Source organism: Astyanax mexicanus, chromosome 12 (assembly GCF_023375975.1).
Source record: "Astyanax mexicanus isolate ESR-SI-001 chromosome 12, AstMex3_surface, whole genome shotgun sequence".
NCBI classification, from domain to species: domain Eukaryota; kingdom Metazoa; phylum Chordata; class Actinopteri; order Characiformes; family Acestrorhamphidae; genus Astyanax; species Astyanax mexicanus.
The window spans coordinates 18,353,249-18,371,289 of NC_064419.1; the positions used below are offsets into that span (position 1 = coordinate 18,353,249).

The window sequence follows — 18,041 nt, forward strand, 5'->3', positions numbered from 1 at the left end:
ATTTCTTAATAATTAGCCTCTTTTACCAACCATTCTTAAGCATGTTCTAACAACCCACTTGTGAAATTTTTAAATTTTCACCAATGTTTTCTTATTTCAGATTTGCTTAGTGTATAAAAACAATATGATAAATAAATAATAAAATATATAATAAAAATAATGTTGGATGTTAAGAAAATTTACCAATATCTTTTTAAGAATTTTCTTAACATTCTCCTTGAGAACAACATTAGATTCAATGGTTTGCAGCCAACATCTTATTAATATATATATTTTTTATTATTATTATAAAACGTTAGTTTGCTTTGGTAGTTGGAGTGGGTGATATGGCCCTAAAATACCAGCACAAAATGTAAAAAGTTAAATTAAAAAGTTAAACCACTCCTAGGGTGATGTCCGCAGCACAGGGCATCTGTGAGCTGATGTATCAGAACCGAGTCGCTGCGTTTTCCTCCTCAGCAATACGGCATCAGCAGCAGCTCGAAAAGAAGCGGTGGCTGACTTCACATGTATCAGAGGAGGCATGTTCTAGTCTTCGCCCTCCTGGTGGGTTGGGGCATTAAAAATAAAAAATAAAATAAAAAAAGGAGGGGTGAGGTTGTTCAGAGCTTTATAGGTGAGCAGAAGAATTTTGAGTCGATTCACCCAATGACTGAACTCTACACTCTACACTCAATCCACACCTTATGTTCTTTAAAGCACCCAAGCCACGTATGTCGGTGATACCACACCCTTTTTCTCTGTAGTAAAATAAATTATTCACATTCTATAGAACACTTAAAAAGGTGCCTGTCCACTCTCTACTCCACTTAATAATATCAGATCAGTAACAGGACTCAACCTCATATTCTTACATTTTAAAATAATAGATCTAAAAATTAGACGTCCATAATGAAACTACAATTTTAGAGGGCATGAAATTTGAATGTGTATTCAGAAAAATATATATTTTTTTTAAGTAAAGAACAGGAAGGTTTTTTTATTCATTATATTTTGAAATTTGCAGATTTACTTCAAATTTTCTTTTCTTTTTTCTTTTCTGGTAAAATTACAAATAGAATTTTCAGTATGTTTTTCTTATCAAGTAAGAAACCTTTTTATGTAACACTTGAGTAGAAATCCTCAAGATTTCTCAAAGATTTCTCAAGATTTCTCAAATATCAGGCAGAAATTTTATGAAAATTAGGTCAAGTTAACCAAGCAAAAATATCTTTTATCAGATTGCTCGATCTCTAAAATATTTGATAGCTGCAGCCCTAGAGACAACACAGCACTATTTAATCTAGAACATGAAAAAAAAAAGAAGCTAACGTGTAGCGTAGCCTCTATGAACGGTTGCAGTTTTTACTTCCAGCTCTTTCGGTGCTTTTGTTTGTTTTTCTGTGTAAATAATCCGATCTGAACTCGCAATCATGCAAAAGTTCGCTATGGGAACAACTTACGACCGACAGACCCTGCTAGGCCTGCAAAATCAACAAAAATCTGTACTTACAGACGGTCTACGAGCGGAGCTACGCGCGCTAGGCCTGCTAAGATCCGCGGCATTTCCTGAGCCTGCTAGCCGGAAGAGGTCTCTCCGCAAGTGTTGCGCGAGGAGCCGAAAGCGCGGTAAGAGAGCCGGAGTCCGCGCTAAGCTAATGGCTAACTCCAGCCGGCCAGCGGTTCCATCTCTCCTTCTCTCCAACGTTTGCTCCCTGCCGAACAAGATTGACTATCTCCGGCTCCAGCGGACATCCCAGCGCGAGTTCAGAGACTGCTGTGTGTTCGTTTTCACGGAGACGTGGTTAACGGACTCCATCCCGGACTCCGCGATTGAGGTGAGCGGCATGCTAAGCTACCGCGTGGACCGCGACGCAGGCCTCTCGGGCAAAGTACGTGGAGGTGGGGTGTGTGTTTACATCAACACAGCATGGTGTAACAACGCTGCGCTGATCTCCAGCTACTGCTCGCCACTGATGGAGTTTGCTGTAGTCAGAGCCAGGCCATTCTACCTGCCCAGAGAGCTTAGCAGCGTGTACATAATAGCAGTGTATGTAGCACCCAGTGCTAATGCTAATGCTAACGGTGCTAATGCTAACGCTCTGCAAGAACTGTACACTGTTATCTCGAAACTCCAGAACTCACACCCCGACAGACTGTTTATTGTTGCTGGTGATTTCAATCACAGTAATCTGAAGGCTCTGCTGCCCAGCTTTCACCAACATGTGGATTTTCCAACCCGTGGAGCTAACCTGCTCGATTGTGTGTATACTATCATTCCCGGTTCGTACAGAGCAAAGCCCCGCCCCCACTACGGCTACTCTGATCATATTTCTGTCATGCTCATCCCAGCATACAGACAGCTCATCAGACGTGCCAAATCAGAGAAGAAGCAAGTTACAACCTGGCCTCCAGGAGCCATCTCTGCTCTTCAGGACTGTTTTGAGCACACTGACTGGGACATGTTCAGAGAAGCTGCTACTTCTGATGACTCCATCAACCTGGAGGAGTACACAGACTCAGTGACTGGCTACATCAGCAAGTGCATTGAGGATGTTACTGTCTCCAAAACCATCACATCCCGCCCCAACCAGAAGCCGTGGATGACTGCAGAGGTGCGTGCGCTGCTGAGATCCCGAGACAAGGCCTTTAAGTCAGGGGACAGGGCTCGCCTCCGAACAGCTAGAGCCAAGCTCTCTCGGGGGATCAGAGAGGCAAAGCGCAACTACGCAAAGAAAATCCACGCCCACTTCCAGGACACTACTGACACTCGGCGCATGTGGCAGGGCATCCAGACCATCACCAACTACAAGTCACCCTCCCCTGCTTGTAACAGTGATGCCTCCCTTCCAGATGCACTGAACTCCTTCTATGCAAGGTTCGAAGCACAGAACTACACGACAGCAAGGAAGACTACACCTCCTCCAAATGACCAGGTACTGTGCCTGTCCTCAGCTGATGTGCGGAAAACTCTACTCAGAGTCAACCCACGGAAAGCCCCAGGACCAGACAGCATACCTGGCAGAGTGCTCAGAGGATGTGCAGAACAACTCACGGATGTTCTCACGGACATTTTCAACATCTCTCTGAGTACTGCAGTCGTGCCGACGTGCTTCAAGACGACCACCATCGTCCCTGTGCCGAAGAAGTCTCAAGTGTCCTGCCTTAATGACTACCGTCCCATTGCACTTACTCCCATCATCATGAAGTGCTTTGAGAAGCTGGTCATGAGGCACATCAAAAACCAGCTCCCGTCCTCACTGGACCCTCTGCAGTTTGCGTATCGTCCAAACAGATCAACAGACGATGCCATCTCTACTGCGCTCCACCTGGCTCTCACCCACCTGGACAACAAAGACTGCTATGTTCGAATGCTGTTCATCGACTTCAGTTCAGCATTCAACACCATCATCCCTCAGCATCTGATAGGAAAACTGAGCTTGCTGGGCCTGAACTCCTCCCTCTGCAACTGGGTTTTAGACTTCCTGACTGAGAGACCACAATCAGTCAGGATTGGAAACAACACCTCCAGCACCACCATACTGAGCACCGGCGCCCCCCAGGGCTGTGTGCTCAGCCCACTGCTGTTCACTCTGCTGACTCATGACTGTACTGCAAAGTACAGCTCAAACCACATCATCAAGTTCGCTGATGACACAACTGTAGTTGGCCTCATCAGCAAGAACGATGAGTCAGCATACAGAGAGGAGGTGCAGTGGCTGACGGACTGGTGCAGAACCAACAACCTATCTCTTAACGTGGATAAAACCAAGGAGATGGTTGTTGACTTCAGGAGAGCTCCAGGTGTCCACCACCCACTGAACATCAACGGCTCTGCTGTGGAAATTGTGGATAACACCAAGTTCCTCTGTGTTCACATTGCAGAGAACCTCACCTGGTCCCTCAACACCAGCTCCATAACCAAGAAAGCCCAGCAGCGCCTCTACTTCCTGCGGAGACTGAGGAAAGCACATCTCCCACCCCCCATCCTCACCATGTTCTACAGAGGCACTGTAGAAAGCATCCTGAGCACCTGCATTACCGTCAGGTTTGGGAATTGCAACACCTCAGACCGCAAGACCCTACAGCGGATAGTGCAGACAGCTGAGAAAATCATCGGAGTCTCTCTTCCCTCCATCACTGAGATCTACACCACACGCTGCATCCGCCAAGCCACCAGCATTGTGGACGACCCCACCCATCCCTCACACGGACTCTTCGCTCTGATGCCGTCCGGCAGAAGATACAGGAGCATCCGAGCCTCCACTACTAGACTCTGCAACAGCTTCATCCACCAGGCAGTCCCCCCACCCCACCCACCACTCACCCAACACACTCGCACAAAACTAAACTGTACACCCCCCCCCCCTTTACACAAAACTAAACTGTACACCCCCCCCCTTTACACTCACAAAGAACTGAACTTCACCCACACACACACCCAGTCAGCACACAGAGGCTGACATGACTTTATTTGCTGCACTCTTAAAAACTATAAACTCTACCTCAGTAACTGCTGTGATTATATATGTTCTATATGTTACAGTATGTCACACATCTCTGCACCTTATCCCCACTATACACTTTATTATACCGTATCGGTACTGCACTGTCCTGTCTTTAAATTGTCGCGTCTTTTGTATTTATTGTATTTATTGTTATAATTTTATAATTTTATGTTGCACTGTCGTCACTCCTGCACTTTATGTTGTCTATTGCTTGTGGTTCTATGTTGCACCATGGTTCCGGAGGAACGTAATTTCGTAATCACACTGTGTACCTGTACTCAGATGTAATGACAATTAAAGCCTCTTGACTTGACTTGACTTGACTTCTGAAGTCTGTACAGACCATACTGAACTTGTTTTCTCTTCTACAGCCTGTCTCAAATCTATTTTTCTCGTTTTTATTGGTTTGTGTCAGCACACATGGTGGTGCAAAGGATGGTAGCAGCAGGCTGTTGTGCTTCCATGTTTTCCTCTTTGTTTTGGGGATGTGTTCGATTTGGTTTAGCAGCAATTTGGAGTCATAGTGTTGTAGTGTATGATACTCAGTCGGATAGTGTGCGATGGACATTTTTCCGTAAATATCAGGAAAACTGTGTGGTGGGGAAAAAGTGTGAGATTGTTTAGTATCTGCTATACTTTTAAAGATGTGTAGTGTAGCCAAGGCTTTACTAAGGTCTAATGTATAAAAATTATTAGCCCTATATTAGAAATATTTTGTCTTTGCTATCGTAATGACGGGAAAAGTATGCCTTGCGTGGCTCAAAACACACAAAAGAAAAAAAAAACACATTCTCGTAATTAAACATGGGGGTGTTTTGGATGTATCATGCAATAAACCAATCAGTGTTTGGCTTCCCTTTAACAGCCAGGTGTGCTCTGACTTTGGCAGCTATGTGGTTGTGTCCAGAGGAAACTGAGCTGTTTATTATTAATGTGAAAGTTTGCATAGCTGCCAACTGGCACTCACTATGGGTTTGTGCACTGCTGTGTATCCATGTGTGCATAACAAGGGGGGGTGTCTGATGGTTGTGTTTTCCATTGCCAAGAGAGCCAATCAGTGTAGATATATTCACAAGCACCGTTGCTATTTAAACGTTGCAGGCCCAAGGTGTGAAAATAGACTTTTTTTTTGTGGGGTGTAGGATAGCAATGAGCATTGCGATGCACCTTGCACAGGATGTAAGATCTTATAGGGTCTTATAGCTGTAAAGAGAATAAATATTTAATAGAACTGTAAGTTTATAAAAAAGAATAAAAAAAGTACTGTGCCATGGTGTAGCAGCGTCACAGCTTCATTATGTATGTTTATACCACAGTTACGTCCGACCCTGTAATATGATTGGCTGTAAGGTGTTTTATGAGTGACATTATTAGCTTGTAATGCACTGTAACCGAACCTCTCCATGTATTACTCCGCCACAAACAGGTAACCTAGCAATGATACAAACCAAATGTAATGTCATTATACACCACTAGGAGCCGTTGGATGCCACAAGCACAGTGAAGAAACGCCATATTTCCAATAAATACATTATCAGCCGCTAATATCAGGTTAAGAGTGGTTATTATTAAATAAAAGCTTAAGTGTATATATTTTCCAGTTACTTCAGGATATTTTAAGATGAATATAAGATGGACTCTTGTAATTTCGCAGGTTTTGCTGCTGGGGGGCGCCGAAGTGACCAAAACTTTAATTCTTAAAACGTTTGAAACATATTTTCTTTCAGTTAAACGAGCACTGGACTTTAATCTATGCAGATTTCTCTCCTAAAAAAATGTTTATTTAGGTGAGTAAAGCATTTTTATAACCAAACCGATCGCATTTTCTCATCCTGTTTAACTCAAAATTAGGGCTGCAACTAATGATTATTTTGGCAGTCGACTAATCCGATGATTATTTTGTCGGTTAGTCGATTAGTCAACGATTATTTCTGCCATGTCCTCCATCTCTAAAAACAATAGAAACAGCTGAACATGAACCATGTAAATGTTTAGATTTTGTTTAAATGTGAAAATCACTGATATTTAGTGAGTAAATATGTAATCTGTTGTGTTTGTGCACTTTTGGAGACACAGAATATGTTGTAAGTTGAGTGTAAACTGTGTGAGTGAGACATTTACCCTTTATCTCCCATTGCACTTCTGTCCTCAGCACTTTGTGTAACGGTACTGTTACAAATGAACAATTAGTCGCCAATGAAATTTGTAGTCGACAAATTTAAATAATGGACATTGTCGATTATATCGACTAATTGTTGCAGCCCTACTCAAAATCTTTTAATAAACAGCGATAATGGAACTGTGGTATAATCGCAATAATACACTCGAGGTTCATGCTATAACCTGTAATATCACATCACAGCAGTGCCAATATTACACGTTATAGCTCTTCCTCTCGTGTGTTATTGCGTAAATCATTATTTTAGATAGTAGTTAAATTCCATTATGAACTGTGAGACCTGTAGGGTCGAGAGTTATTAACCTTTTTTTAATGGTGAGCAATGCCAGCTTCTAGTACAGTCTGTTCTTTACAGGAGGGAAAAAAAAAAGCTACTACGCTACTTAGCTTTGATTGCTCACTACCTTTATCTCCTTACTGTATCAGATGGGCAATTTCATTTTCATTTTCATTTAATAGCAGCTCTTAACAGCTATTATCTCCCCCCCCCCCCCCCCCCCCCCCCTCCATCAGAGCTCCCATCTGATTGTGTCTCACGCTCTCGTGGCCTTTATAAAAGCCGGTCATTTTGGCCCCGTGCCAGCTGTTCCCTCTGACTAAAGCACTGTGTGCCCCTTCAACTTAATTCAATTTGTTCAAGACAAGCATGGAGCATGGTCGTCCTACCCCTCGACACACACACACACACACACACACACACACACACACATACATAGACTCACACATTCCTCTCTGAACTCATCACGGCAGGGCAGCCAGTGACCCCGGAAGGAGTTCCTTCAAGGTCAGATGATGCTGCTGCTCGCAAGAAGAAAAGAAAAAAAAAATGGGGGGAGGGGAGCTTCCAAAATAAATAAATAAATAAAATAAAAAACTGCAGCTGGCTGATTCTCACGCATAAAAGCGGCTGGATTTCATATCCAGCCTGAGAGGAATGTATAAATAAGTTTCTCAGATATGGGAGCCCTCCACAGGAAATAGCAGCACTCCAGCTCCCGGATGGTGTCACGGATTCACCGTAATTTATTTTTACCCGTTTAACCTCCAGCAGTGTTGCCCACTAATCCATCACTGACTCTGCTGCCCTTGTTTTACCCTTCACCCAGAAAACTGTGTTCAGCTGAAGCTCACTATGAATTTGCATAACTTACATCACACCATTTATTAACCTGCATGAGCTTATTAACAGAAAGAAACCTAGCCTGTAAAATAATTTCTGTGTAAGTACTTTTTCTTGCTGTCCAATGAAAAACAAAAATCTCCGTTTTTGTCGATTTTTAGTTTACTACATAATTTGAACAGACAAACTGCCCCTCACACTGTGTCAAAAATTATTGATGAACGGACCAATAGGAACTCTTTAAAATGACCTGAAATAAGTTATTTTTACATTGACTTCCATTGAAAGTTTACAAGGTTGTTTCTCTCTCCTGTAAAGTTGCTGTTTTGGAGATAAGTGTTTTTCATTGAACAGCGACAATTTGTAAGTGCAATCCTGATTATATAAGCAAACCAAGCAGTGACTAAAGCACCACTGACTAATGTGAAATGTCCATGAACGTCCATTTAGGACCCGATCCGAAATGTTTATTTATTTATTTATTTATTATTATTATTATTTTTAATGCCCTTATGGAAGTGTAAAACAGGAATGGGAGTGGCATTTGCGTCCAAATTATACAGACTTTTTAAAATCTTTAATTCTGATTCTAATAACATATGCATTTAACTATTCAAAACATGTACTGGTCAAACTCAGGCAGCTTTAATTAAATGTTTAGAAAGTTTTAAAGCTGCACAGATGATTTTATTTCTTTTTTTTTTCAGTCAAAAACTCATGTGACAATCAAAAAGGATGTTTAAAAGCAAGTCCACAAATTCCTTTGTTTTTCTCTCAAGAAGGCGTTTATTTTAAAGAAATGATTGATATTTACAACAAAAAATCACTATGTATGCATGCACAACCTGCAATTAATCAAATTTATTACTGTGCAATTTATTAAACAAATGGATAAATGATGAACCAAACAGAATTGGAAAAAAGTGGTTTTCATTAACTTATATTCACATTTGTAAGTCAATAAACCAGGGGCCAATACTCGGTCCTGTTACTGGAACTCTTGATCTTAATCTTGGTGCTGACTATGGTGCCTCCACACACAGGTTTGTTGGTCCACCAAGACAAAAGCAGGACTCGTGACAGATGATGATGCACTGTTGTTCTAAGTCCCTCCATGTCAGTCTGAAGTGACTACCCACCAAGTTACGTGGGGTCAGTTTTCCTAGAATGAAAATGTAGCATACTGTTGATCACAGTGGGCAACAATTTTCAAGTGTTGTTTTTTTTTAGTTTGCTGTAAATATACAGATTTATGTACTTACTTAAAATATATTAAAAGTACATTAAAATTATGCTTTCATCAAACGTTTGAAAGTAAACTTTAATCATATTTTTTAAGTACAGTATAGTGTATTTTAAATAAATAGACAACTGTTAAGTACACTTTTAGTTTAATGCAATTTAATATACTTCTAAAATACCTATGTCCAAATATATTTTTGTACATTTTTTAGCAAAGTGTGTTAAAAAAAACAACTGTTACAGTAGTTCACTTAAAGTTCAATGTATCATGTAACGTTTTAGAAAGTAAATTAAATTACTACTACTTATTAACACACTAAACATTGTAGTACAGTATATTACAATATATTTTTACACCCAACAAGGTATACTAGAAGTGTGCTTCTTACAAAAGACAGGAACAGGAAGCATATTTGTACTCTAATGTAAATATATTTAACATCAATTCCTAGTACATTTATAATATACCTGTTGTATAATAAATAGTGATACAGTTGTAATACTCATTGAATGTATTATAATTTTACTGTAAGCATATTTAAAATAAGGGGTTACATACATGAAGTAGTATGATTAAATGTTACTTAAGTACTAAAGCACAATTTAGCACACTTTAAGTAGGACTTTTGTACTCTTCTTATACAATTAAAGTATAATAAGTACAAAAAAAAGTTAAAAGTATACTGATTAGTAATGTGGCTACAAGAACACTTTAGTGCACTATAGCATGATAATGTTTAGTATACTTTAATCTACTTTTTTCACTAGGGTCTTTATTTTCATAATAATACTCTTTTATGTTAACAAAAAACTGTATCACACATTTAACTATTATAGATATCTAAAGAGTTACTCCAGTCCCCTATTGTAATATTAGCAATCACTCTATAAAACCCAAACCTTTAGTAGAGGTACATTCAAGCAGCCTAAACCATATCTGGAATGTAAATATAAATATAGTATATAAATACATCTGAATGTACTAAATTAAAGGAATAAACTGTATAAGCTCACAACGTTCCATTCACATTTAAAAGTCCGTATTACTATGATTAATATGATACAGATTCTTAGCTGATGTCCTCAGCAGCGAGGCTGCTTCAGTTGTCATTGCACAGTTCTTTCCCGAAGGTTTCCTACCATCTGCCACTGCTGTGCATGACTGCTTGGTGACCTATAGCCAATGATGAAAATAGCCACGGTGCAGAGGGCAGCTGGGTAACCAACATCTACTGATGCAGCCGCATCTTTCAGCTGGTAAAACTGTGAGGATTTATGAATTAGATGTGCTTCTGAAGTGGGATAGGAAGGAATGTAAGTTGCTCCAGTAACACAGATGGTTCTATGGTTACATGACTTCTGTACCATATCATTCTTCGTTATTTTAAAACTGAAAATAATATACTGTATACCCATAGTCAAGAAATGGTTGCAAAAATAGTTGCAGCCAGAAAGAAGGGTCAGATTGCAATGCAATCCAGGAACAATGAAAGATTAGAATTTTAGACTGATATGTGGGGAAGTATCCGATAGTATGTATAGTGTGTAATGCATGTGAAATGCAACATATTGGACAGTTAGGCATGGAGCTGTAGAGGTTCCTAATGGTGCCCTGCAATAATTCATCCCATACAACTTCACTCATACTTACAATAGGTCTGGAGATGTGTGACTTGTGATGTCATTTTATCTTGTCTGTTTAAATACACTAAGTTAGATTTCCACTATTTTGGCGCAGTAAGCAGCAGCGCTTGCTCCGGTTAGCAGCAGCGGTAGTCATGGTTAGTAGCATTTAGCGCTAGTAAATGCTGCCTGACAGCGCTACACAGAGCTACCCTGAATGTTCTGCTCATGGTTCATCTCACGTAGCTTGTTTTTAAACACACAGACTACACTCTGATATAATCACCTCTGAATAGCGAAAAAAAGCTAGCACTGTGGTTAGTGGATGATGCTTATTTTGCTCCAGCCTTGATGCTGGAGAAACTTCATTGAAACTCCTGTATAATGCTGTACATTTAGCAGAGTTGCTTTACTGCTCCTTACAGCACGGCTGATAGAACTAATGCATAAGACTTACAGGATTTTTGGGAAAATGAAAGATTTTAATTGCGCCTTTTAGTGCGAAAAATACGGTAAATGCAAAATAATATACAAAAAGTCCAGCAGGAAAGGTATTGCATGTTATTATTGCAATTCGTATGTGATGTCATATTATCTTGTCGTATGTCTTCAAGGGAAGCATCAGTGGTAGCCTAGCACATCTGGATTTTGAACCCACAACCATTTTATCAGTGTTTTATCAATGTTGTATGATGACTAATCATCTTTGGTTCTCAACTTGGGAACTTTGACTGCCGAATTTTTTTTATGTGATAAGTTTCTGCACTCAACTGCAATTCCAACGGGACAATGCTTGACTGTGTTCTTGCAAGAGATAGACAGATCTTTATTGATCATTTTGGGGGAGTTCTGTCAGGGAAAGTAAATTCCAGCAGCATCATTACAGTACGTGCAAAGAATAGATGAAAATAGCGTATTTTATGGACTATAAGGTGCACCCGATTATAAGTGGCAATATCAATGAATGCCTATTTTCTGGTCTATTTTTAATATATAATGCGCACTGGATTGTAAGGTGCATCTTAAGCGACAATAGTAAGGAATAAGGGTGTCACCATGTTTCCATTACATTACATTCCCCTCTAATAGGAAAGCTGGGTGGCGCATAAGTAAACAAAACAGATTTCTCTCCTGATACGTGTTTTTTTGGGTGTGTAAATCATGTTTATTTACAGTGAGCTTAGATTAGCGCTACTAACCGTGCAATATTTTAGCGCAAGTAACTTCACTGAAACTCCTGTATAACGCTGCACTTCAGCGGAGTGGCTTTACTGCTCCTTATAACCTGACTGGTAAAATTCATACATAAGAAGCACCAGATTATAAGGCTTACTGTCGATTTTTAGGAAAATTAAAGGATTTTAAGTGCACCTTATAGTGCGAAAAATATGGAAAATAAAAATGCAAAATAATGTACAAAAAGTCCAGCAAGAAAAGTAATTTGTATTATTATTGTATTATTATTATTATTATTATTATTATTATTATTTAAATGCAGCTCTGGAGGAAACAAATAAGATCACGTAAAAATTATACATTTCTTTGATTATACCTAATTATAAACCACTGGAAAATAATCAAGAGGAACATGGATGATCATAAGCCATCAAACCAAGCTGTGCCGCTTGAATTTTGGCACCAGGAGTGGCATAAAGTTATCCAAAAGCAGTGTGTAAGACTGGTGGAGTAGAACATGCCAAGATACATGAAAACTGGGATAAAATTGATAAAAACCAGGGTTATTCCACCAAAATTGATTTCTGAATGCTGCCTTCTCAAGAGAAGATACAGATAATATGCCATTAATGGATTGATAAACTGAACATCGGCACCTGAACAGTTGCATTGCTAGACCTATCCCTGACTGGAAGTGTGTATATAAAAGATCAGATGTAGGCATGGTGAGAAGATCTCTGAAATACAGCCAACACACTGTGTGTGTGTATATAAGCAGACTGTATACATGGATGTGCATGTGTGTGTGTGTGTTCACATGTATGATTTATTTAACATGAATGAATAAATGAATGCAAGCATGCATAATAAATGTATCTGTGTGTGTTTGCGCGCCCACACATGTGACTTATTAATTCATATAAAAGCATGCCTGTGTTATATTTGCATGCATGTATGATCTTGAATGCAGTTCTACAGCTATTTAAGCCAGACTAAATAGAGTTGTTTTGCATATATACATATAGACTTATAGACACATAATTTAGAAAAAGTGCTTTCCTCCTGAGTCAAATCATTCATTTCAGTATGAAATGTGCTCAGTCGGAGAACTGCAGTTGTGTAATTGGGAGCTTTAGTGGAACAACAGGATGCTGCTGGAGTGTCTTGCTGTGCATAAAGTAGTCTGTTTTTTTTTGGTGGGTTGGTGGATTGTGGATGTGATTACCGGAGAATCTCTATACTTTATTCTTTGTGTTCAGTTTATTATACTCTTCCTGTGTTCTTTGAAAGACATGAGAAAAACAAATAACATTTTATTTAAGTCTGTGGAAAGTCTGTGTCAAATTTCCTGTCATTTTTTTTTCGCTTTATAGAAAAGTTTATTCATAATTAAAAAGTGATCTTTGTGTTTAGTATATTTGTATTTATTTATGTTCCAATTACGTTTGAGCCTTTGAAAATGAAGGAACTTTGTAACAATTGCTAACTAAGTCATTCAGACTATAAAGTCATATGAGACTCTACCTCATAAAACTGACTGAGAAAATCCAGCCAAGATGTGCAAAACTGCCATCTAATCTTCTTTGAAGTATCGGAAATATAAAGCATGTTGTGGTCTGTTTAAGCCCTATAGGCTCCTGTGTATTGTCTGAACTCCCTTACATGACTTTTATACTTTATGTAGTTTTGAAACCAGTTCTTTTACTCTTTTACTTGACTAAAGTTGATACTTTAACATTAACTACAGAATTATTTAAAACCCTAGTATCTATACTTCTACCCGAGTAATAAATGTGAATACCTTTCAGGCCTTTGCTTAATACACGGGTGGAGTGAAAAATGCTAACCTTAGAGGAAACACTGTAATATAACTTAAAAATATATATAAAAATATAAAAAAAATAAATAAATGTACTTAAGTAATTGTTTGTTATTGTTATGAGATAATGTATACTGAGAAGGATTTAATTGTATTCGTGCTTTGCGGCGCAGTAATCTCACAGACCAATCACGTGTGGGGTAAGATCACCAAACGCTCTCTTCAGTCAATCAGATCTGTGCAGACGCGGTAAGGAAAAAATAAATAAATAAACACACCGCTCCTCGCGCGGGATCCAACCCGTGTTGTCAGGGTCGTGGTTCCGCTGTTGAATTGGGGCGCGGCTGTGTAAAAAGGCCTTTATAAGGAGATAGGGAGCCCGAGAACGGGTGGAAACTAAAGACACGCTGAGCGCGACAGAGAGACCGGAGGAATGTATACAAAATCTGGCCAGATAGGCATTTATTATTATTATTATTATTATTATTATTATATATTTTTTTCATCATTACGTTCAAACAACCTTACCGGATATAGCACTTATTACAACACAAGTTAACAATCGGTCCGAACCTTGGCCTATCGAAATTTTCTCTATCTGGACCATACTGAATTCTAATTAAATACTACTGTTCTACACCAATAGGAGTCTCTGGACAAGACTACTTACACTATGGGTCAGTTTCATTTCCTTAGGCTCAATAATAGTTTTCCTTTTAATGGAACATCCTCATTTAAAAGGCTGTGTAGTCCAAGACTAAGCCTAATCGCAATTTTTTTTTTTTTGTGTCAATTGATTTAAAAAAAAGTAATGAATTTTATGATTATTCACACTTTTTTTCCTTAGAAACAAGCTTTTGATAATGGGTATTTAAACACGATTAAACAAATCAGTGATAGAAGCACGTAGATTTGCATTATTGATGCCAGTCCTTTAAATAATTGTAATAATCTAATTTTAATAATAATCACAACAATATTTTGTGACTAAATCATGGGTAGAATCATGATTTTATTTTTTTTAATGCTTGTACTTTAATGATTGAAATGTATTTTTGGAAAGGGGACAGTGATAATGGTGTAATGTGGTTTAAACCTGGCAGACTAGATTGTTTTATTTATTTGATTTTATTTTTACTGAATTCCTGTGTGTATGTATGGTCAGAAAGAAAGAAAGAAAGAAAGAAAGAAAGAAAGAAAGAAAGAAAGAAAGAAAGAAAGAAAGAAAGAAAGAAAGAAAGAAAGAAAGAAAGAAAGAAAGAAAGAAAGAAAGAAAGAAAGAAAGAAAGAAAGAAAGAAAGAAAGAAAGAAAGAAAGAAAGAAAGAAAGGTGATCTACCTTCTGAGCTCCACAATAAGCGTTGCTGTGTTATATTTCCAAATAAAAGGCTCTGTCAATTTTGTGATGTGATTAATTTGTATAAAAAAAATAATTACTGCAAGTTTCCGGATTAACTGAATGCGTTAATACGTTAATGTTGGCAACCCAAGTTTGCATGAAGGTGCGTGAAAATATGCCAACGGAAAAAAGACAGTCCAGTATTTTACCTTTAAGGAGCCTTAAAAAGCAATATCGGTTTTTCAAGCTGGAATATTTCTCTAATGCCTTTGGGGTTTTTTCTTCACCCCAACACTAGATAAGAAATCTACACCTCAGCCTCTCAGCTGCACTCTGGCAGCACCGTGAAAGTGACGTGTTTGACATGTTTCTTCCAGTCAAATTCCTAGTGGTTTAATTAGCACTGTGTTGACTACACAAAATGAGGATGCAGCTGATGCTCTCACTTTCACTCTCTCTTTCTCTCTCTCTCTCACACACACACACACACACACATTCAACTCAAGCTGACAGGTGTTCTTCACACAGGTGGAAAAGTAGACCAAGCTCACTATCAGATTTTACTCCAGAGGCTGGAGTCAGTAATAATTAATGACACTCATTGTACACCTCTCTGAGCTTCTGTGTGAGATTGTGTGGCAGAGCTTCTCTACAGGCTGCAGATTTCAGAGATATTCATCATCAAAACACAGAAAAAAAAAAGTTTTCAAACCTTTTCTCCATCTGCTGCAGCTACAGCCATATGCTCAGATACACAGATCATCTTTCCAAGCAATTAGAGAAAAGAAAATAAATCGAGCAAACTTAAAGAGGTTTCAAATAAAGTGACTAGGGTGTTTCTGATAAAGTGGCCAGTGCTTGGTAGGTGTTTATAATAAAGTGGCCAGTAGATGAAAGTAGTGTAGGTAGGTGTTTCTAATAAAGTGGCCAGTGCATAGGAGGTGTTTCTATTAAAATGTGTCCAGTTGATGTTTCTAATTAAGTGGCCAGTAGATGATAATACTGTAGGTAGGTGTTTCTAATAAAGTGGCCAGTAGATGAAAGTAGTGTAGGTAGGTGTTTCTAATAAAGTGGCCAGTGCATAGGAGGTGTTTCTAATAAAGTGGCCAGTTAATGAAAGTACTGTAGGTATGTGTTTCTAATAAAGTGGCCAGTGCATAGGAAGGGTTTTCGAATAAAGTGGCCAGTAGTGGTTTTTAATAAAGTTGCCAGTGGATGAAAGTAGTGTAGGTAGGTGTTTCTAATAAAGTGGCGAGTAAGTGTTTCTAATAAAGTGGCCAGTGCATGGTAGGTGTTTTTTTAATAAAATGGCCAGTAGATGATAGTACTGTAGGTAGGTGTTTCTAATAAAGTGGCCAGTGCATGGTAGGTGTTTCTAATAAAGTGGCCAGTGCATGGTAGGTGTTTCTAATAAAGTGGCCAGTGCATAGTAGATGTTTGTAATAAAGTGGTTTAAATAGCATATATTTGTGCATGGTCAGTGTTTCTAATATAGTGACCAGTTCGTGAAAGTGTACTCTCTTGGTGTACTCTTCTTCTGTGTGTACTCTACTGCTCCATTCACTTCATAAGTAAAGCCCTTTATCTATTAAACTGATTTATAAATACCTTATAAACTGACCTTCACACGAAGTGTTCCTGGAAACTTCATCAAACAGCAGCCAGTGAAAGGTCTCGCATCTGTCTGTCTGTTCTGTGCACTAAAATGACTCATTTCTCTCATTTCTCTCTCTCTCTCTCTCTCTCTCTCTCTCTCTCTCTCTCTGTAGCTGGAAGGTGAAGAAGAGCAGAAGCGGTTTGAGGAAGGGAAGGCGAGGTATCTTCAGAACAAGGCGAAGAGGCTGGCGGATAAGGAGCTCAAACAATGACATGTCCCACAATCAAATCTTTCGTGGTATTGTAGCTGAATATTCCAGAAACGTCCAATCTTGTTCTTTGTTGTGTTAAAACTGCTACTCTTTTATGGTTCTTGTAGTTGATTGAATGGAAGGGGAATGTGTATGTAATTTTACTTGACTTGAATGGTTCTTTTGACTCCTGATGTTTGACTGCTGCATACCAAAGCTTTGTGTATGTGGAGGTTTGATGAAAGAGAATATTATATAATGTAAAGCTATTTTAACTCTAAAGAGATTTATTTATGAAACGCCTTGATCATTCTGTGCGGGAAGAAATTGGAGATGAACATGATGCACTAATAAAAACTTACGTGAACTTCACCTGTGTAGCAGAACATGATTTATTTATATAGAAAGGTGCTTGTTGAAGTAATGTGTATTGATCACAGGTTAATTAAATATCAATCGTAAAGCAAATGCCAACAAATTAACTTGAAATATCATGAAAACCGAAATGCACACTTTCTTTTTTAATGTAATTCCATAAGAAAGTGTAGATTTCATAGCCATAGAATTTTAAAAGATTATTTAGCAGTTTTACTATAAAGTGATTAAGCCTAGTTGTAGACTAGATTCTCCTTTTAATGAAAAATCTCCATTAAAATGCTGTGCAGCCCAGGACTAGACTTAATCCCTGGTCCAATCCCATTTCTCCCCTTGGTTATGAGAGGGGTGTTATGAGGCTACATGATCCTTTAAACAGAGATTTTTCAGAGGCACAATCAAAACAGAGGGTATGGAATCACTGGCAAGATGGCACAAAACCAAAGACACACACAAATGTAAGTATTTTCTTTGTTAAAAATTACATTAACCCTTATCTTACCATAGTTTAATGTGTAGTTCCAATGTTTTATGGTCATTTTCTTCATAATAAGCATTAATTAACAAATAGCAGTTTGTCTCAGTAGATAGTTGTCTAACTAGCTAACTTTTCTTGTTCCACATTTAAATGGTTCGGCAGCTGCAGCATTTAAGGTGGAATGGAAAAACACATTAAAATAAGAGCTAATAAAAGCTAATTGTATCTCCCTATCACAGAGGAATTGGGTAGTGGACAAAAAATAATAATTTCTGCTCCACCTGCCCCCATTCTGAAGACATACAATGCGCTAAAGTTATCCAGTTAATCAGCAGCTAGGTTGCTAAACTTTATCTC

At 38.6% G+C, this 18,041-nt stretch overlaps 1 protein-coding gene across 4 annotated transcripts in view; it reads left to right on the forward strand.

The window, feature by feature from the left end:
- The window catches only part of acot7 (acyl-CoA thioesterase 7), a 184,381-nt gene extending 167,178 nt beyond the window's left edge, over positions 1-17,203 (forward strand). For all 4 annotated transcript variants that reach the window (XM_007247940.4, XM_007247939.3, XM_007247941.3 and 1 more), the window contains one exon: positions 16,754-17,203. In XM_007247940.4, the coding sequence (XP_007248002.3) occupies positions 16,754-16,852 (99 nt within the window). In that variant the 3' untranslated portion in view covers positions 16,853-17,203. The remainder of the gene's footprint in view (positions 1-16,753) is intronic.
- Positions 17,204-18,041: the final 838 nt, after the last annotated feature.